This window comes from Numenius arquata, chromosome 1, assembly GCF_964106895.1.
Source record: "Numenius arquata chromosome 1, bNumArq3.hap1.1, whole genome shotgun sequence".
NCBI lineage: Eukaryota > Metazoa > Chordata > Aves > Charadriiformes > Scolopacidae > Numenius > Numenius arquata.
Window position 1 is genome coordinate 17,817,547 of NC_133576.1, and position 21,568 is coordinate 17,839,114.

General features: G+C 40.1%; 2 protein-coding genes across 4 annotated transcripts in view; both read left to right on the top strand.

Moving 5' to 3' along the window:
- The window catches only part of TBC1D23 (TBC1 domain family member 23), a 36,849-nt gene extending 30,474 nt beyond the window's left edge, over positions 1 to 6,375 (top strand). For 2 of the 3 annotated variants that reach the window (XM_074145168.1, XM_074145176.1), the window contains 3 exons: positions 1,887 to 2,022; positions 3,212 to 3,406; positions 4,669 to 5,558. In XM_074145168.1, coding sequence (XP_074001269.1) covers positions 1,887 to 2,022; positions 3,212 to 3,406; positions 4,669 to 4,750 — 413 coding nt within the window. In that variant the 3' untranslated portion in view covers positions 4,751 to 5,558. Of the gene's footprint in view, positions 1 to 1,886; positions 2,023 to 3,211; positions 3,407 to 4,668 lie in introns of all 3 variants that reach the window. The other variant, XM_074145185.1, reaches the window with a different exon arrangement.
- A 3,024-nt stretch (positions 6,376 to 9,399) lies between these two features.
- On the top strand, positions 9,400 to 20,947 carry NIT2 (nitrilase family member 2). The gene is made up of 10 exons (XM_074156182.1): positions 9,400 to 9,445; positions 11,462 to 11,580; positions 14,498 to 14,618; positions 14,737 to 14,825; positions 15,324 to 15,417; positions 16,371 to 16,445; positions 16,882 to 16,960; positions 17,601 to 17,699; positions 18,765 to 18,820; positions 19,199 to 20,947. Exons 1-10 carry the CDS (start codon positions 9,418 to 9,420, stop codon positions 19,285 to 19,287), a joined length of 849 nt encoding a protein of 282 aa, XP_074012283.1. The 5' UTR covers positions 9,400 to 9,417; the 3' UTR covers positions 19,288 to 20,947.
- The last annotated feature ends 621 nt before the right edge of the window (positions 20,948 to 21,568 follow it).

Sequence of the window (21,568 nt, forward strand, 5' to 3'; positions counted from 1 at the left end):
AGAAGCTTTAACACTAACAAGATACTTCTCCAAATGCCATGTGATTAAGTTTGGACAGTTCTTTGAGCATCCATAATAGTGCTTGGCAAAGTCTACGTGGTTGCAGAAATACAGGTCCTCAAAGATGAATTGTCTAAAACCTATTTTCAGTAATGGTTGTTTCTAGTTTCCATTTCCATTTGCTTTTTAAAACACCACTAGACTTGGTAAGTAAGCAGAATCACTGCAATGATTTGAATAGGCAAAGCCAACACATATGAAGTGAAATACCTTATTTTGGTACAGAAGAATGCAAGAAGTGAACCTCTTTCTGTATAGTTGTTTTTGTGAAGTTTTAGTGGGGTTTTTGTAGTAAATAAATGCAATCAGCTGTAATAATTGCAACCTGCTCTAGGTGGCCTTGCTTGAGTAGGAGCATTGGACCAGATGACCTCCAGAGGTCCCTTCTATCCTCAACCATTCTGTGTTTCCATGAAATGAGGATAGATTTTGTTCCACTTCTTTAAATTTCATAATGTAGTTTTTCAGTTAAAACCTTTTCAAAAGTGTGGCTATAACTCTGCATTGCTTTGAAATAGTTTAACAAAGTTTAGAAACTGGCTTAGAAAAAGATGCTTTAAAGAGGTATCCTTTGAAGTCGTTTCTGGTAGTAATTTCCATGGATTTAATATAGTTCATTGTTTTAGATAACTAAATTACTTATATTCTTCTAATTTAGCATCAAAATTACTATGTAAACATAATCACCATATTTAGACATAAAAATGGTATTTTGCAACTAAGTGATAATGCTTGCAGGAGTTTCAGGTGTTTCCCAGAGGTCTGTGCTGAAAACTTTGGTTTTGAGTGGGTTCTTAAATGTCCTTAACAAAGGAGGTGAACCTGAAGATAAAAATTTTTTGCTAACAATCCCAGGTTATTCAAGGTATTAAGGACAGACTGAAGAGTTAAAGGAGTCTTTTGCTAGTCTGAGTGAGCAATAAAATGGCATGTGAGATTCAGTGTGAATTAATGCAAGGCAAGAAAGATGTGAAAGAAACCAAACAGTTCTAGCTTCAGATACAAAATGATAGACTGGTTTGGCTGTGTCCAGAAGCAGTAGGTTTATAATAAGTCAGTGTTCTTTAGCAGTAAGAAAAGCAAATCATAATGCTAGGAATTACAAGGAAGAGAACAGAGAGTAAAACAGAGGTTATTATGTCACTGTATAAAGCTATGGTTCACCCACACATTGAATATTGTGTGTCTTGATCCTCTACCTCAGAAACGGTATGTTTGAATACAAGAAGGTTCAAAGAGGTATAAGAAGGGTGAGGAAAGATGTGAAATTACTTTCACAACAGGCAGAACTGAATATTAGAACTTCTGTTAGGTGAAATAAACAATTTAAGTTAGGAAAAGTGGCCCGCAAAAATAATGCCTGGCCTGGAAATGGATCAGCAGGTGTTTGTTTCCTCTTGTACAAGAAACTAGAAGTCACAAGAGGAGGCTTTCCTGGAATGTAGTTAACATAGTTTTGATACTCCTTGCCAACAGATATTGGTGGTGTAGGTGCACAAAGTTTACAGGGCTTCAAGGAAAGTCTGGACAAGTCCATGTAAAAGAGATCTGTTAAACTTTGCTGAATGGACAAATCAGACCAGTCTAATAAATCCCCTGAACTGAAAATAGTTGTCTGCTGAGAGAGAATTAAAAGAGAAATACCAGAATGCATGGCTTTTTTTTCATTCTTTCCTCTGAACAGTTGTTTATGGCTAGGTGGACCTTGGTTTAAACTAGTGTAGCTACTCTGGGTTTAAGTGAGTTGAAAAGTTGCCTGATATCTTGTGAAAATCTTTTTTTTTTTTCAATTTTATTTTATTTTTTACCCCTTCCCTCCAAAACAGATGAAATTGATAGCTCCTCGATGTCAGATGATGATCGAAAAGAGGTCGTCAACATCCAAACATGGATAAATAAACCTGATGTGAAGTATAACTTCCCTTGTAATGAAGTAAAAGAAAATGGACATATGTTTCCCAGGTACTGGAGTTAGTCCTAAGCTTCATGAAAATGTCTGTCTTGATACACGTTTAAAAAAAAAATATTGGGCATTTAAGTTAAGTTATTCTTGATATTAAACTAGGAAATGAAGGTGTAAAACAACCTCGAACAAAATGTTACCATTATATTTGCATGCTTTTATTTGCAGTGTTATAGAATGTTAATTATGTAACAAAACCTTGTACGAAGTTTTGCTTTGCAATACAAAGATAGTAAGAAAATTCTCAGTATTCATAGGCTTATTTTTCAAGACCAGGGAGACCAAAGTATCTGTGGTTCTGTTTTTTTCTTGTCTACTTGTCTCTGTGCCTTGCACTATGCACCCATCTTGCCCCTAAGATTCAGTGACCTTGTTAATGCTGCAAGAGCAGACCATGATGCTTGCTGTATTTTGTCTTCCCCAAAGAGTACAAATCCTGTTGAATTTGGGTAGCAGAAAATTTTGATGGGCTTTCTCTTGCGTTGTGGTCTGTTCTTGTCTTTAATTATTAATTTTATTTTCCCATTAGATTTATTTGATTTGGTGTATGACTAGTCAGCTGTCATAGTATGATTCCTCAAATGGAGTTGGAACTTAACTAGTGTGTTCCCACCACTATTTGAGCATGCATTCCTTCCATGAAGAAAGCAAAAGTGGGTCTGAGCTAGCAGGTCAGCATCTCCATGTTAGTGCTTGTACATTGATTGACAATCATGGAGTGCCAGCACGTCCTTTTAACTTAGGTCTGGTGTTCCGCATGTGGAGTTGCTGCTCTCTAGATGGAGGGGATGGGATTGGGGTATGATTGAAAGATGAAAGAGAGTCTGGAGGTATTTTCCCTACTCTGTGTGTGGCCTGACACATTACTGGTAGTTGCGATCTTTGTTGATAACACTCATGGCTGTTGCGTTGAGGTGGTGATGTTAACTGCTCGCTCTGGTTTTGTATGCTGTTGAGGATGCCATGCTTGTTTTCAGAAATGTCTGTGATACAGCGCTGAAGGAAAATATGAAGTATTTTGTAGACCTTTCTAAATTACAGATTTTAAAAGTATTAAAAGTGGTTCTTAGATTCGGGAACTGTTTTATCTAGCTCTCTCCATGCAGCTTATTTGTAGAATTTAGTTTTCTAAACAGCTGGTATGTAGTTCATTAGCAAATTTAATTTGTATTTTTCTTTTCCTTCAAGTCATCTCCTAGTAACAGCAACTCATATGTACTGTTTGAGAGAGATTCCATCACGAAAGGGACTGGCTTACATACAGTCTCGACAGGCACTCAACTCTGTAGTCAAAATCACATCCAAGAAGAAACACCCGGAACTGATCACCTTTAAATATGGAAATAGCAATACTTCAGGCATAGAAATTTTGGCAGTTGAAAGGTAAGCCATCTCAATAGCAGAGCTGTAAGTAGTATTGATATACAGAATGCTGTCAACTGGAAATCAGGGGCATGCTGAGGTTCCCAGAACTGAGTTCAAAAGTAATGTTTTTTATTTAGGTATAGATAATTCAGATGTGAACTAGACAAAAGATCTGCCAGCAGAATGAGGAGAGTTTACAAGACCCAGCAGAGAGGAACTCCATGGTCTGCAACGACAGTTGTTGGGGATGGGATGTGTGCGAGTGTTTTTTTTTCTGTAATGTGTCTTAAATGAAAATTAAGTGGACAGCTATTTGCAGCCTAAAGTATGGATTTGTGAAGAGTGGGATTTAAGAGAGTGATCTTTCTTCTGTGATACCTTTTTTGAGACTTCTAACTCTTCCTATGCATTATACGAGGAGTCCAGAAGCCTAACCTCAAAACTCTGAACCCCTAAAACCTGGTTCCTGAAAGTTAGGTATTGCCATGCTCAGCATTTGTGTGCTTAAGACTGGGGGGAAGTCAGAGGGATGAGTGTATTGGGCTTTTTTCCACTGGTGTAGTCTGTTGTTTCTTGGCACTGTTTTAACAAAGTTGCTGACATCAGTTGAACGTTTTCTCATCTTCTTGCTTGGGGAGAACGGTGTACAGTGGGTGCTTTGTTTCCACAAAAGGTGGGAGATGAGTTTCCTAGCTAAATAGGGAAGTTGTTCTATGTCTTTTGGCTACTTAGAATTAAATTAGTTTGGTAGTAGGTCAGACAAAGATAAATTAAAATGTTGCAGAGAACTTTGCCGCTTGTTAAATTACTTCATCAGTACCTTGTTGACTGGAGCAAATCCGGAAGAAAAATGATCATAAATAAATGATCTAGAGCTATCTGTGGGAATTAAAAAAAAAACAAAAACAAACAAACAAACAAAAAAAAAACAAAACCAAAAAAACAGCCCACAAATGAGGACTGCCATGCTTCAGTCATACAGTGCTATGTCTAGAGATCTTGAACTGCCTGATCTATACCATTGTGAATTAATGAATAACTTTTCCTTCCAGGATGGTCAGTGAAATAGTCCTCAACAGTTCTAAGTTGACAAGTGGAAAGTGCTTCATAGTATAAACAGGAAATTAATGTTATTTTCTCTGTAGTTTTTCATTTTAATATATTCCCTTTCTCATTCCTTCTAGTTTGTGCCAGAGGAAAAATTAAAACAAGAATTGTGGCATTGATACTCAAAAAATTTTATGGTGAATTAATGATGGCTTTTTCTAATCTTTTTTAAGGTATTTGATTCCAAATGCAGGTGACGCTACCAAAGCCATAAAACAACAGATCATGAAAGTATTGGATGCCTTGGAGAGTTAATAACTAAAGACTTTGTAGAGAACAATTTATAAAGAAGAAGCAACCAAGATACTGTATGTGGACACAAGCTGACTGTTTCCCAACTGAATACTAACTTAAGAGAATTTTTCTGTTTGCTGATGGGAGTGCCTGAGTAGCAGGCTTAAGATAGGGTAAATTATTATCAGTTTCTGAACAGGATTTTTAATTTTTTTTATTGTTTTTTGTTTGTTCTTTGTTTTGAAATGTTTATTATAAAGGTCAGTTTGTTTCATTTTTAATGCAGCCTTATCGTGGGTCATCTGGGTTCACATTAAGTGTGTTAAAGAAATGAAGCACTGCCGGACACAGAAAAGCAGTTGAAAACAGAATGGGTTTTTAAATTACTGACCCTCGAAAATAAAATGTCTCCACTGCCTATAGTCTATAAATTTGATTTTTGCATAGTCGGTAATATCAAGGACTGATTAAAAACTTGGGTTTATGTGCAGAGCAGATAAAAATCTTCGAAGTACTGGTTCCTTCTCATTAAAAATGGTTAAGTCCAGCTTGGGCTGCTGATAAATGGAAAAAATGCAAGCAATTTGTAAAATTAACTTTTTAAAAAGTCTTATCTGCTACTAGGTTAAATAATTGGAATTGGTGGCAAGGGAATTTTTAAATACCACTGTGAACAATAAGCTTTTACTACAGGGTTGTGATTTTTTAATTACACAAGATTGTACATTTCACAGGATGAAGCTGTTTTTCTTGTAAGGATGAGTGTGTGCATTGAAATTGAAGCTAATGCTTCATGACAGAATATCATAGTTGAAAACAACTTACCTTGCTCCTTAAAAACAAAAAGAAAACCTTTAACAACCTTCAGCACAGAAGTATGTGCTGATTGAAGCTGTGTTCAGCAAGAAAATTAATGCATAAAAATAAAATGAAGATATCCAAGTGCTGTATACTTGTGATAAATGTATTAATTACCTGTTGCCTTCATTGATTTAAGGATTTGCTTATATTATTTTAACTAACACATTCTAAATTAGCTAATGTTGGAGAGATGGCAGCTATGTGATTGTTTATCAGCAGCTTTCCATTTGTTCCAAGAACGGTTCTCATGTTAAAAAACTCTGTACAGGAATGTCCTTATGGCCAAGGCATAGCATCTTCATAGACTGATGTGGAAATTACCAAAAACTCTGCAATAAAGATGCCAGGGATTAGCTTTGCTGCATGAAGTCTTCTGAGTATTTGAATCAAAACCTGTGAATTGATGACTCATCAGGAGGTAAAATAAATTAAACTGACCTTTATAAAAACAGGTATTCTAAGTTATTTTACTAGGAATCAAGCTAGGGCACCTTATTTCTGGAACTAATTCCTTTTTTTTTTTCTTCTTAGTATCTGAGTAAACACCAATAGAACTTGAACTGTTGAAGATATTTGCATGAAATTGCACCTGGGCCAACACTCATGTATTTAGTTTTGCCCAGCAGCTGTTGTATTACATTTTCCTCTTCCTACTCCCTTCTGAAAATATCCTGAAGAGTCTCTGACTCTGTGCCTACTTCAGCAATGAGATTTTTTTCATGTAAAGATGTTTGTGTTACTGTTTATAAACTACAGTTGTAAATAAACCAGTACAATTTGAACATAACTTGTTCTGTCAGAAAGCATTTAGTTACATACTGTGTGAATTTTCTGAATCAATTAACAGTTTTTCCTAAAGGTATTTTGTAAATGAAAGTGGATTTGATCTTTGGAGTGCAAGAAGCTGATTATGGATCACAGAGAGCTACTGTCACTGACATCTTAATGTAAGTATTTTGGAATTTAGATTAATTTCATTAAGCAGTTTTGAGCAAGCCATAGTAAGCATTCCTAGAAAGGTCAAAATGAGTTATCAAATGGTGAAAGTATAGACAGGATCTCTGCATAAATTCCAGACTTCTCAGCATCGTATTTTTATATTATGAAAATGCTGGCAAAATGATACAACTCATCTCTCCTATTCATTGGAGCATGGGGAGTTTTGAAAAGTACACTCAGTTGTTACACGGGTGTATTTGGGTATTAAATGTGGAAAGTGGGTAATGCGTATGCTTCTCTATGAAGACAACAAATAGCTTTTAGATCTATACTAGGTAAAGCTATGGTAAGTCAGTTCTTAAATTTCTTCTGTGTAGAAATATATAATCCAAGCCATTAAGAGGCTAATTATGTGTGATTTTTAAGGCAATGTGCAAGTTATCATCAGACTCCTTACAAAGCTCAGTCCAAACTATGAATAATTTCAATGGTGTTTTATGCATCTCTACCCACAATTTAAAGGTATGTCTACTGTGTTAGTTACGACATTTGTATTGCTAAGCAGAATTCCAATTACAGTACTGGAGTGACACTTTTGAAAAGAAAAATCAAAATAGTCAGCATGCTACTTCTGTCCCCTTCATCTTCAAAGTAATTTTGTTTTTTTCATTATTTGCCAGAGGTTTGCGGGCTCTTGGGTTTGATTGTATGCACTGCTGTCTGTATTGTTGAATATAAGATGATGGCTGCTATGTCACTGGATTTTTATTTTTATTTATTTTGGTGATAGAAATGAGGTCTGTAGGCAGGAAAGAAACACTCTGCTCAGAGTAAGCTTTCCTGCCAAATGGAAGCTCTTACCTTTAAAGGTAAAGATTATTTGCTGTTCTTTCGGTTTAGTTCCTGTTAGGCCATACACCTGGGTCTCAGCAGTGTTTGTAGCTTTTCCTTCCAACTGCATTTCAGCTGAAGTTTCAAAACTTCTGATACTGTCAAATAACCTTTTTCAGCTTAGCCATAGTCTACTGAACGGCTGAAAAGTTTCCCCTTTTTGGGAAGCAAGGGAGGTTATAGTGCATAACTTGTTCTTTTGGGTGTATTTGGTGCTTTCTCGAGTTTCACAACAAAAATATCTGAAATACACTGTATCTCTCTGAACCATGGGAAACTGAATTTTTAGCCTGTGCTTTTTGCCTTGAAGGGATGATACTGCTTCACTGCTTTCTTGTTTTGTGTTCTGCCCCAAACGTCATGTGAACTCAGGAGACAGCCGTTCTTTGCACCTGGAGACCTGTGAGGTGTGCTGTTTAAAAAAAAAAAAAAAAAAAAATTATATATGCTGTTCCTACTAACATGGGCAGGTGTAGAAGGGAGGGAGGCCTGCCAAAGAGCTGCCTCATCCCCTCCTCTGTAGTTGTCCACTGTTGGTAATTCTGCTGTCCTTTGTCTTGGTCAATTTGGGATGAGGTGTTCCCTTTACTGCTCCAAGAGGCAGATGAAACAGTTTTTCTCTTGAAGGAAGGTTTGTAACTGCTGCAAGTTGTAGTGGTTGTGCTGTTCATGGTGGTTATGAACTTCCTGTCCTTTATATTTCAGCACGTTTCCTGAAAGTGACACATGTAAGAGATTGATCACCCTGGAATACCTGTTTTACCTTTGACCTTTCTGCTGACATGTGCTTTCAACTTGAGATAACTCTTGCATGAGGCATACTGGCTCTACACAACAGAGAATCATAGAATAGTTTGCTTTGTAAGGGACCTTTAAAGGTCATCTAGTCCAACACACACACACACCCCCCATGATGAGCAGGGACATCTTCAACAAGATCAGGTTGCTCAGAGCCCCATTCAACCTGATCTTGAATGTTTCCAGGGATGGGACATCTACCACTCCTCTGGGCAACCTGTGCCAGTGTTTCACCACCCTTATTGTAAAAAATGTCTCCCTTATATCTAGTCTAAATCTACCCTTTTTTAGTTTAAAGCCATTACCCCTTGTCCTATTGCAACAGGCCCTGCTAAAATGTTTGTCCCCATCTTGTTGCGTATAAGCGCCCTTTAAGTTACTGGAAGGCTGCTATAAGGTCTCCCTGGAGCCTTCTCTCTTCCTGGCTGAACAACCCCAGCTCTCTCAGGCTGTCCTCACAGGAGAGGTGCTCCAGCCTCTGGTCATCTTCGTGGCCCTCCTCCAGATGTGAATCTACAATTCTACAAGCGTGCTTTTATAAAGCCCACGATTGTAAAACATACAGATGAGGCAACGATGTTCTGTGTTGAGTAGAGGGGAGCAGGTAACGAAACCAGCATGGCAGTTAGCATATTGGTTTGTACCTCAGGACATGGCATTCTTATAAAGGAAGATGGGGATGTCCCAGATGCAGGAGTGGCCTTATAAACAGGTAGGGATCTCTTGGGATGAGCCCTTAAGAAATACAAGGCCGCTAGAGGGATTGGATGGGGCTGGGAGGATAGGATGTCAATCGACACCTATAGGTGTCTATAGGCACATCGACTCTGTGGAGCACCGAGAGGTGAGATGCGGGGTCCGGGTGCTGAATTGGCGCCGAAGGTACACTCCTGGCTCCCTGCCTCGGCAGGGGGAGAGGCTCAGCAGCAGTCTGGACCTAGGGAAGTTGATCCCGAAATCGGATGGAGGAATCAGCCAGGCTTTGTTAAGAGCAGTATATGAGCTGCTTTTAAACAACCGCTGCCGGAAAGGCGCTCCCCGTTCCCGCCGCCTCTGCCGCGGGTTTTGGACGCGTGGCGCGCACGCCTGAAGCGGGGGCCGGGACTACATTTCCCAGCAGCCCCCGCCGCGGGGCCCGCACGCATGCGCCCGGGCGGGCCGCCCCGGCCCTATAAGGGCGGAGCCGGGTCCGCGCGGGGATGCAGGCGGCGCGCGGAGCCATGGCCAGTGAGTGGCGGCGCGGGCGGAGCAACGGTTACTTCGAACGGTTACTTCCTCTCGTACCCCTCCTCCTCCTCATTATCCTCCTCCTCCTCGCACTCCCTCCCTTCCCCGGGGACGCAGGGAAAAGGGCGGACATGGGGTTGAACCTCCCCCTCCAGCGGAGCTCCGGCCTCCCGCTCCGGGGCCTCAGGAAAAGCTTTCTCGTTCGCCCCGGGGCTCTCCGCGGAGTCACCGCCCTCCCCCTCAGCCGCTGCCGGCCCCTCCTCGTCCCCACTGGGGCCTTGCACTCTTACCCGACCGTCGGGACGGGCCGTGGGTTGGTTGCTGTCCCGGCCAGTGCCCCCTGGGGGTCCCCAGTCCTATTAGGGACTGGAAAGGCCTCGATCCCGGGTGCTGTCTCCGAGCCTTCGGAGGAGTGTGAAATAACGCAGGTACTAGAGGGAGCTGCCCTGGGCACTCCCGCTTTCCCACAGACTGACAGAAACCCTTTGCCGTGCATCTCTCTACCGCTGCAAATGTTCGGCTTGTCAAGAAGATTGAGCTGAGCAAACAAGACTTGCTTAGCTTCGGATGTTTTCCAAAAAAACCCAAGCTTTGCAGTGATAAAACCACGAACCGTTATTTTACTCTGATACACCTTTGCCTGGGTGTGGTTTGCATTGTTATAGGCTTATCCTAAGAATTGCTTTTAAAGAAATTTTTGAGGCAGCTTAGCAAGGCTGGAAGAAGAGATCTTGGGACTCTACAGCACTGTTGCATATTTCTCTGTATTTCTGTTAGTTCTGCATCTCAATGTTTCTGAACAAAACTGTGAACACAAGCGCATTTATTCTGGTGTGACTGAGCTTTAGTTTTGCCTTTAAACACACTCCAAACCTGTGGCATATGGAAAATAAGATTAATGGTTTCCTGGTGCGTTAAACATTATGGGAGGGAAGTTAGTTAAAGTTTTTCCTAGTAGATGCTCTTTTGGTTTTATTGCAAAAGTGGATTTATGCGGAAATGTAAATGTCTAAGTGTCCGATTTCTCTGAGCTAAAACATATTCTACAAATGTGGGAAAGTTTTAAGACAGATTCCTAGTATGGTTATCTAGGTGGATCTGGAACCTAACTATGGTTGCATCTTTGCAAAATCTCAGTGAAGCTTGGTTTACTCAATAAACCAAATATTAAGAGTCTCTCACATGAAGAGTGGCAAAGTGAGTACTGCATCATTTGCTTAACCTCTAGAAACTAGCTGCTTAGCTACTGAAGTGAGAACTAAAGTAGGAAGAAAGATATTCTGCCTGACTGTTCCTGACCCGATCTCATCTTCGTTTGAATCAGTTCTTCTCTTTCCCTGACCACTGAGGCTGTGTTGCCTGCAGCTTTTTCTTTATCCTGTAGTATTCTTTGACCATCTGAGGGACAATGTTGATAACACTTGCAATTGTCTCCTGGCTAGAAACCATATGCTTAAAAAATGATCAGGAAAGGTGTTACCTTTATTAGTTTTTAGATCCATTTCCCAGGCCAGGTGTGATCTGAGGGATAAAAGGAAACTATTCCTATATTTTGGTATTATCCAACCCTTTAGTTTACTAGTGGTGTTTTAGGACATGCAGTGGCCATCAGGCAATGGGCGCAACAAAAAGATAGGCTCACAAAGTGTGTAGCAAACTGGGAAGAAAGAAGCAGGTCTAGGTGATTAGTGGTCTCCCTTTCTGTCACACAGTATATTACATTAGAACTTGGGCTGGTTACTGCCTAGGCTGAGTGTTACTAGCGTGTGAACTCTGTGACCTGAGCAGAGTGATGGCAATGTATGGTTACCATTAGCAAGCCTAGGTTTTAATGTTCTCCCTGTGTTAAACAGTTTCCAGAGTCATAGACAGACCACGAAATGAGTTGGAAGGGGGTTGCGTATATGTTGATATATAAGCAAATTTCACTAAGGAGCATTTAACAGAATAATTCAGATTTTGAAGAGTGTTTCCTCAGGGAATTCTGCTGAGTAATGTTCTCTTTTCTGCCATTAGACTTCCGCCTGGCTCTTATTCAGCTTCATGTATCTGCTGTTAAATCAGATAACCTTCAACGAGCCTGTGGACTGGTGAGAGAAGCATCAGCTAAAGGAGCAAAAGTAGTGGCTCTACCTGTGAGTAAAGATCATGGTCTACTTAGCACCTATATCTCAAACCCTTGGAAACCTCTTTCTAGTGTTACTAATGCATTATATATTACTATTTCTCTCTGGATAGCTTAGATGCTGTATGAGGCTTCAAAATAGGAAAAAAACCCAACCAAATAGGGGTTCTGTCTAGCACCACACTTAAGAGAAAGGAAAACAAGAAGGAAAAATGAAAAAAAAGCACGTTGTCTTTTCTGTGGTATAAGATTCTGGTAAAGTTCTTGCTGGTTTAAATCCCAGACAGTTCCATCACTGGTAAGTTCTGAATTCACAAAAGTGATACTGCAGAAGCCTTCTGTGCTAGAAATGTAGGAAAAAGGTGATTTTTCAGCTTAAGAATGTTGATATGAAGATGAAAGAAAACAGGCATATCGCCACTCTTTGCTATAATCATTCCAGATGAGATAGTACATGAGAAACAAAATGGATTTAAGACAGTTTCAGCAGGTCATTTGTGGCTGAATTATGTTATAAAACATACTTCTGTTGTGACTTCCTTGCGTGGCAACATAAGTAGCCACTTAGAATTACTGACCATTTCTGATTTACTTTTTCGACTTCAGCCTTGATTACCTTGCTGAATTTTCATACAGATGAGTGTGCTGGTAACAAGGTGACCTTCCCAGTGCAGCTTTGAGCTTTTTTTCCTCTCTTCCTGGGGGTACGTGTGCTACCCTTGTGCCCTGCGGTTTCTGACTTGTGAGTGCAAAGTTCTCTGGGTGAACTTTTGGTATGAATGTTTTACACACAGAATGTTTTCCCTCCTGCTGTCACAGGTGAAGTATTAAGCAACCTTCCCAGCTCCTCTGTACTAAGAACAGCTCTTGTGTTGCAAATGTGACCTTTGAGTATTCTGTCTGGGCCTCCTACACTGAGATTACCTATTATTTGCTAGTTGCATCATGCGTACAAACATTGAGTTTTCCAGACCTATTTAGTTGAGATACTTTGCCAATGATAGTTTAAGGTTTTAGAGTAGAACTTGTCAAACAAGGGCAAGGTTTTTCACGGACTTTTGGGAGGTAAATTTTGTACTGGCATTGGGACATGGGCATAAAAATATTCTCTTCCTTCCACTTCTTTTTTTTTTTTAAATTCACACTACATAAAGTAGTAACTTGCACTGATTATATAATCTACACCTCTGCAGAGGCATAGAGCAGTTTTCCTGTGACATGTTAGCCTTGATACGTTCAACTTTTTTCATTTCTGAACCAGGAAAATTTTGTGAGAGAAAAACAGTTTGTAATGTTTATGGATAAAAAATAAAAACAGAATCCATTTGAATATAAAACTTGATAGAAAGCAATTCAAAGACCTGTCGCTGTATTCTTACCAATTTGGAGAGCATAGGGCTAGGTGATCTGTGCAGACAGGCTGCAGTTTTGTTCCAGCGTCAACTTATGAATAGCCGCATGCACTGCTACCGCAAGCTTTCACAGAGCTCTGCCTCTTCTCTTGAGCCCATGGTTTCAGTACCATGAGCACTACAAGTGGCAAGATGAAGGTGGTGGCAGCTGGCATTGCTTTCATTTCCTTGGAAGTTCAGTCCAGCTTTCAAAAGCCTGGGAAGCTCATTTGACAGCCTGCAGAAACTTCTCTTCCTGCCTATTCCATCTATGAATTCTGCTGTGGGTTAGCTGACACCCGCTGGCACAGTGTCTGCATATGGGGCAAAAACATCTATCCGGTTTTGGTTCATTTATTCCATTTCAGTAGAATCTACTGCAGTTGTTAAGAAATTTGCTTGAGCGGTTAAGGCATAAATGTTTATTGTGCTATTCAGAGCTTGATTTTTGTGGCTTTTTGGTTTTTGTTGGTTTGTTTTTTGTTTTTTGTTTTCCTTTGGGGGATCTTGTTACAACTTCCAGTGAGCAAAGGTAAAAATCGAGGCAGATGCTTGAGCATCTTGGAATCGCTTGCTGAAGAGTAGGTGCTGGTACTCTTTGATAGCCTATCTGTGGCCTTCAGCTGCACTCCTTTAGAGGACAAGAAAGTGTTGGGAGGATGTCTCACATCCTGACAGAGCTGGCAAATATAATGCAGAGCAAAAGTTCCGGGTATCTTGGGCATCTCAAATACCACTAGCCACCTAGTTTAAGCATATAAACTGCTCTGTTAATCTTACTGTCTAAAGATTACATGCCTGGTTCTGAGGGACAGCAAATCTTTAACTAGAGCCTAGGGCAGAAGACATTGTTCAGTTGTGAGGAAATAGTGTTCAAAGGATTGTTTTAGCAAAAGAATAAATAATTTTGAGAAATGCATGGTTTTGTAAATGTCCTTTTAAAAGGGAAGAATCATAGAATGGTTAGAGTTGGAAGGGACCTTGAAGATCATCGAGTTCCAACCCCCCTGCCATGGGCAGGGACACCTCCCACTAGACCAGGTTGCTCAAAGACCCATCCAGCCTGGTCTTGAACACTTCCAGGGATGGGGCATCCGCAACTTCAAGAAGTTCATGGGCTGTGGATGACAGGAACATTTCACAGTTTTGGGAGGATCTATATCTAGCAAATGAACTAGGTAGAACTTGGTTCATTGTTCTGATGAGAACATCCCTTGTGATCTTGCTAAGTCTAGACTGATAGACTTGCTAGCCTTGTTACTTGCAGTTTGCATGATACTCCTAGCTCGTGTTCTGTTTAGCATGCATTCACACCAACGCAACCACTGCATTTTCTCTAATTGCCTCTAATTAAGGTTTCTCTGGTCTCTTGATATCTTCTGATTTGCTTATTGAGCTCCTGTAAACTAAACTCCTGTAACTAAAGATTGTATGAGAACATTGATTAATAGAGAGGAGTTTGAAAGGTCGAGTACATCTCCTTGCAGTGGTGTTACTGGATTTTAAGATAATTTTTTTTTTTTTCCTGAATTCTAGGAATGCTTTAATTCTCCATATGGAACCCAATACTTTAAGGAGTATGCAGAGAAGATCCCTGGGGAGTCGACACAAAAGCTCTCAGAAGTTGCAAGGGAGTGCAGCATATATCTCATTGGAGGTAGTTTACTCTTAGTGGCCATCTCATTGAGGGAAAAATGGGCAATGTCTATTAGTGCCATTGGATCAAAAATCCATGTAACACAGTGGGGGAAATCTTTGTTCTCACCTTTACAAAGGATCCATTCCAGAAGAGGATGGTGGAAAGCTGTATAATACATGTACTGTCTTTGGGCCTGATGGTGCAATGTTGGCAAAGCATAGAAAGGTAAGATGGCAGAATGCTGCTATTAAATATAATTTCTTTTGCAAATTAACTAGTTAGATCAAGATATCTAGCTATTTTTCAGGGATTCTTTCCATGAAGAACATATAGAGCCATACTACAAATTAATTATTATATTTTTAGCTATTTTTAACTACTCTCTATTACTGCATGGGAGAAGGACAGGGCATTCTATTTGGTAAGCAATATAAATGTTTGATATGTGCATCACTTGGGTCACAGGAATTATATGTGTTGTTTAAAATGGCCAGTCTTTTTTTTTTTTTTTTTTTTTTTTTCCCAAATAACTGTTAGACGTGTATATTTCTGTAAAGAGGAAAACTGCTTTAAATTATCTTTAGGAGATCTCACAATCTTAAGCAGCGTTTAGTTGGGATCCTGACAAAAGAGTGGTCTAGATAACAGTAACTAAGAAATACATGTCTAATAGACTAGCAGATAAATCATTATTAATTGTTATTATTCATACTATAATTACAGGTTCATTTGTTTGACATTAATATTCCTGGGAAGATACAGTTCAAAGAGTCTGAAACACTGAGTCCAGGGAATAGTTTCTCTGTGTTTGATACTCGTGAGTATCTCTTTAAGGAGTTCTACCACAGTAACACTACAGTCATTCTGGAGTTCTCTTTCCCCTCCTCCTCCCCAGCAACGGATTTTTAGACTATCAGATTTATATTAGGCATTTGACAACCATAGCAAATATAGTTTTAAATTAGTTCCAGGTCACTTCTGAAACTTTTAAAAATGCAATGAGACTGCAAAAGGACAGAGGAGTAGAAAGGGTTGAAGCATACATCGTGGCACTTGCCTTAATAAATAGCGATCTTATTGATTTGTTAAAGAGAAGTTACTGTATTTTTTTTAGCAGTTACATCTTTAAATGGTTCTTAAAGAAATGGCTTGGAAAAATATATGTGGCAAACAGCTACACTGGAACATTGTTTCATGTAAGGATAATAATGGCAACAAATATCTGTTAATCCCATTCCAACATTCTTGGACCAACCACATCAGAGGAAAAGGCAAGACACCTCCTCCCCTCACCGCCCCCCCCCCCCCCCCTCACCCCCCGCTAGTCTTGTCTCCCATGGTCACTTTTTTTCTCCTCACGATGTGCATGCTGTAAGAAAGTATGTGACTTCAGTTTCTTTAGTCTGTGAAGAGCAGTGAGTGCTTTCTTTTCTTGAAAATAAAATAACTGAAAAACCTGCAGCTAGATCAGAGATGAATACACTACACAATACACAAAGACCTGATGTAACAGGATTTTGTGAAAATGGCTGCTTTTAAAGGGTAGATAAGGCTGCTTCTCACAGTCTTCCTCTCATTGTGGAGCATGAATTCTCCCCCACAAATAGCCAATGCTTGTTACAGATAAGGATTCACATTTAAATATAGCTCCTCTTGTTACTGTGAGACACATAAAATAACAGCTGGCAGGATGGCTACAGGGAGGCTTGTGATTGCTTGTGTGTACTTGTGGTAGCAATATGACTGTTGTCTCTTGTGTTTTGAGAACAGCATACTGTAAAGTGGGCCTGGGCATCTGCTATGATATGAGATTTGCTGAGATGGCTCAAGTCTACGGACAGAAAGGTGAGGCTGGGTCACCTAATGGAGCGTGGTTAGCTCTAAGGCCTGAACTATGCGGGGCCATTTCAGGGTGGTACATACTGGGGAACCTGTGTGATCACACGTGTATCCTTGCCCAGCAACATGAAATGCATCTTGTGGACTTTGTTATTCAAATGAGTGTCTGTTCTCCTTAAGTAAAGTAACAATCGTTTCCTGATACACCTTTGCTGATGGAGTGATGGAGGTGGGTATATCCCCTCACTTGGTAATGTATCACAGGGCTTTGGTGACATAAGTCATCACCCGTGTCATGCATGGACAGGCTCTATTTGGTTCCATTTTGGGCAGAGGTTGGGAAGCACTGAAAAAAACCTCACCTTGAGCCTCAATGGGAAGGGTCACTCTAAGGTAACTTTCCCCTTAGTGATGGTTGGGTTCTAATTTTCTTTTAACAAAGGTTGCCAGCTGCTGATATATCCAGGGGCTTTTAACATGACAACGGGACCAGCTCATTGGGAACTGCTACAAAGGGGACGGTAAGAACAAAACAACAGCTTATTTTCCTGTTCCAGAAGAAGTTCTAGCATGTAGAACTGAGCCGTTCTTGTATTCCAAATGACAACGTGCATCAGAAGTGGTGCTGCAGGGCCACTCTGCTATTGGAGCTTCACCATTCCTCAAGCCTTGCATGGGACACCAAGCTGATTTTGTTGTCAAGGAGAAAAGCAGGGAGAGCTTATCCTTCACCCCTGCCAGCCCCTCAGCAGTTGCACCCTTTCAGGGACCCTTTTCCCTGAAGCACCCTTCACACAAAAACTTCCAGACAGAAGAGCCCATAACCATTTGAGAACTGCTCTAATTACAGATAGAAATAATCCCTGAGGTTCTGGAATGCAATGTTATTTATTCATTTGGTCAGCTTCAATCAACTTAGCTACATACTGAATGAACATGTAATTCATTCTACCCGCTAACTCCTGGAGCAGGTGCTGGAGGCTTCTCTTTCTAGGCTCTGCTCTCTCTGACCTTCATATCATTTACAATTTCAGCTAGTCCTTGGGAGGATATACAGCTTGCCCTTCAGAGTGAATTCTTTCTCTTCCGCTCAGTTAATTGGTGGTATAAAAAAAAATACTCTATTCACTTTCCCCCCCCCCCATCTTTCTTTGAACACAGAGCTGTCGATAATCAAGTCTACGTAGCTACTGTATCTCCTGCTAGAGATGAAAAAGCATCCTATGTTGCCTGGGGACACAGCACTGTAGTAAATCCATGGTGAGTTCACAAAAAAAAACAAAACCACAACCCCACCTTTTCTTGGTTAAAAATGTGTTTTACTTGACAGTCACACTTCAGTCCCACATTTCCATCTACTCTTAAAAATGTCACAAGTTCTCAGTAAAAAGCATCTGAGACTTAAGCCTACATTCTCAAACTCATCCTTTAAAACTGCCTGACTGAAAAACAGGAGAGAAACTACTAGTTTAATAGTATGTATTCTTTTTGGTAGTGAAGAAGCTTCTTAGCCCTAATATTCAGCATTAGTTAAGCTGCTGATCCTTTCAACGTGTCCCTTGAGTTCAGTCCATTATATACTATGCATTGTGGTAATTCTCTGTGCTGAACTGAACCATCTTAAACAGCTTACAGAAAACTATTTCATTTGGTTAAAAAACAACACTGCTTTGACATAAGAAGGAACAAGAATGTCTTCAGCTAAATAAGAGACATATTCTGACCTAAGCAGAAGTCACACAGGTGCACAGGAGGTAAAAGTGACCAAAGCTTCTGTCAGTTATTTTTCTTTCAAATAAACCCACTGATAGTTCTCTTCCAGATGATTGCAGAGTAAGAAAAGCTTTATCCATGTCTTGAGCTTTTAACTTTATATGATGAAAGCAGTGACCTAGTGGGAGACATGATAATGTTCAGTAGCTCATGCAGTGTAAAAGTATACTCCCATTAAAAGCCAGTAGGATCTGAAAGGAGAAAGTGTTAGTCTTTGCCATGTATGGCTGTCCCTGCTGATGCTGGTTTTTCCCCCCCTGAGGTATATTGCATGCTCCCATGCACCAGTTCTCATAGTTGCTCTTATCATGATTCTTGATCTTCCTTATGTTAAATATGTATATGTCATATATAAAGCGTGCCACATATAAAGCCTGGAAGCCATTGCTGTCATGCCAGAGTTATGAATTATGATGCTATTTTAGGACTGCCCTGTCTTTACAGCTGTAGACATCAAGGGTAGGAACCCCCGCTTGTACAAACAGCAGCAACTGGACTGATGCCTTGAGACTTCTGTGTTAATGCTGTGAACAAATGTGCTTAATTTCGCAGGGGTGAAGTCATAGCCAAAGCTGGGGCTGAGGAAACAGTTGTATACACAGATATAGGTAAGGGTAAAGTTGGGTTTTTTTCCCCTGCTTGCTTTCTTGAGTAGAGATCACGAGACTAAGGAGGCAGTTAAACTCTGTGGGCTTGCATGTGCAATTACAGATGATGCAGTGTTCCCATCCCTTCTCCACCTTTGCTAGATTAAAGCAAGAACAAGCAGCACTTGACTACGCTCTTCCAGTTTCCTTACTTATGAAAAAGCTGACACCTTAGGAAAGAGCAAAGATGAGGCTTCCTTCAGCCCTGGCTGCCCAGTTACAGTGCTGTACAGGCCCATTCTCCGTGAAAGCTGCTCTTTTCCCTGCCGTACTTCAGAGCAAGTCAGAAGCTTTCCTTTTTGACTGCTGTTCTAAAAGCTCTTTCTCCCCCCTCTGCAGATCTGAAGAAACTTGCAGAAATACGTCAACAAATTCCTATTTTAAGCCAGAAGCGTTGTGATCTCTATGGCATAGAGATGAAAAAGTGAAGCTGGGTGACTAAAGAAGGTTGAATTGACACAATGGCTGCTGCTTTCATCTTCGGAAGGGCTCCCTCACTAGTTGCTCCACAATGTACTGCTAAAATGTGACAGTTAATTTAAAAAAAAAAAAAAAAAACCAAAACATAAAACCACCAACCAAAAAAAATCCAACTTGGTGGTGTAATTCTAAAATTGATTCAACTACAACTTTTCTATCTATCTCCTCTCATACTTTAGTATTTTATAGTATTTTACAGCTGGGATAAAGATGAAGGTGAAATCAGTTCCACACAGTAATAATTAACATTGCTTTTTATGCATCACAATGTTATAGTTGCCTTTTTGGGGCTTTTTTGTAGAACATAAAAAGGGGAACCTTTTTCTCACTGCAAATCCTCTGAAGTCAGCTTTGGTATTGTGAATTTTTCAGTGAATCATCGGGTAATCTAGAAGCATGAGTCTTCCATCTCCGTCCTTCTTAGTCGTATGTGCCTTAACAAAGGTCCTTGAATGCCCAACTTTGAATTTGGCAATCTTAAAATTTAACACACTAAGCAAAACAGGCCAAATTCTGCTCTGTACTATTTGAGGACAATGCAAGAAGCTGCCAGACAAAACTACTACTATAGAAAAATCTGTAACAAGTTTTGGTTCACGTGTCTTGCGCGGAATATATGTGTATTAAATTCTCCTTATTGCAATTCCTGTTTATTGCTGAGGTGCTGCGGGTTACTGTTTTTTTAAAGGAATTCACATTATCACACCTTTGCTCTATGTACAGCTTCCTTAATATAATGTCTGAATGGGCTTTAATTCTGCTGCCAGGCTGTCTTCACCTGAAAAGGCTGAGGGGAGTCACTCAAAAGAGTTAGAAAACTTGCTGCACTAAGTCTTTCTGCCCACAGCCTTCCACAAGACAGGGACTAGAATTGCTCAGCGTTTAAATGCATTATCGCTACCAAAGGCCAACTTCCATCAGCTGCATGGGAACACTCCTTACTTCATTGCTCATGCTGAAGACGCTAACAAACTGACGATTAAAAACACCTTTAAAATACTTAGAACCAGCTTAGGGTTTTGTTGGGTTTTTTTTCTTAGAAGAAAGACACCTTGGTGCTTCTTCGAATGTTAAAAGATAAGAATTTGCAAATGGCTTTTTTTTTTTTCCTCCTAGGGATGAGAAAAGAAGCAATTGTAACTATCCAGCCTTTATCACTAGGCAGCAGCAAAGATGATAAAGTAATAAGACTGAAAGAGATTTCAAAATACAAAAATGGGAGGAGGGAGAGAAGGTTTTTGTCTTGCTCTAGTTAACCACCACTTTCCCCCAAAACCACCTTACCATTTTATTCATGTTCAGCCATCCTACTCTTCCCTCAGCTGCTCTCTTGACTTTTTTTTTTTTTTTTTTTTAAAATGTTGTTTTGGCTTCTCTGGCATGAGCTAGGTGTGTGTTTTATAGAGGAAAATTAATGGTTAAATCAAGCCAAACCCTGATGCATCTTTCCCTCAAAAGACAGGTCACACCATTCCACTCCGTGGCGTTATGTATTCCAGCAGGCATTTTTTAGTCTGTACTTTTCCCTGCATTTTGGTGCACGTACTGTACTGGAACTCTTAAGAAACAAGCCACAGAGCATAAGGTGAAATGAAGATTTATTTGTTGAAAAATAAATATAAAAAATTTAACAATTTACCATTTGAGTCAAGTCTCCTGCATTAGATTAATGCCTCCCACATACTCAACAATTGGCATCCATGATGACCATCACTGAGCTCCAACTTCTAAATCATAGAAACTATTATACATTTTTTTAAACTACTCCGCCTGTCTTTCCCTCCCGTCTCTATACTCATTTAACATGCAGCAGAGCAGGAACTAAATACTACCTTTGGAGGATTAAAGTAGTGCAGGATTCTCATGGGCTGACCACTTAATTTTACAAATGCAAAGTGCAGTCTGCAACAGCCAACGAAATCCGTGGCCTGGGCCCTCCGCCTGTGGAATCCCAAGCGGAGAGAACGGATGAAAATCTGTAACGAGCTACTTTGGTGAACTCAGCTGAAGAGGTGCCATCAGCTCAGTCTGTCAGGACAACCTCTAAGCACCTTGTTTTAATAGGATGATTTAGGGGCCACTGATGCCATCCACTCAGTGATGCAAATGGGACTGAATTTTTGGGGGTTTTCAATGAAAAAAAGTACACAATCAGTTCTTTGCTAGATAATGCTTCAAGCAGTCAATACTCAATCTCTGTGTTGGTAGAAAACAGGCACTTTAAGTATC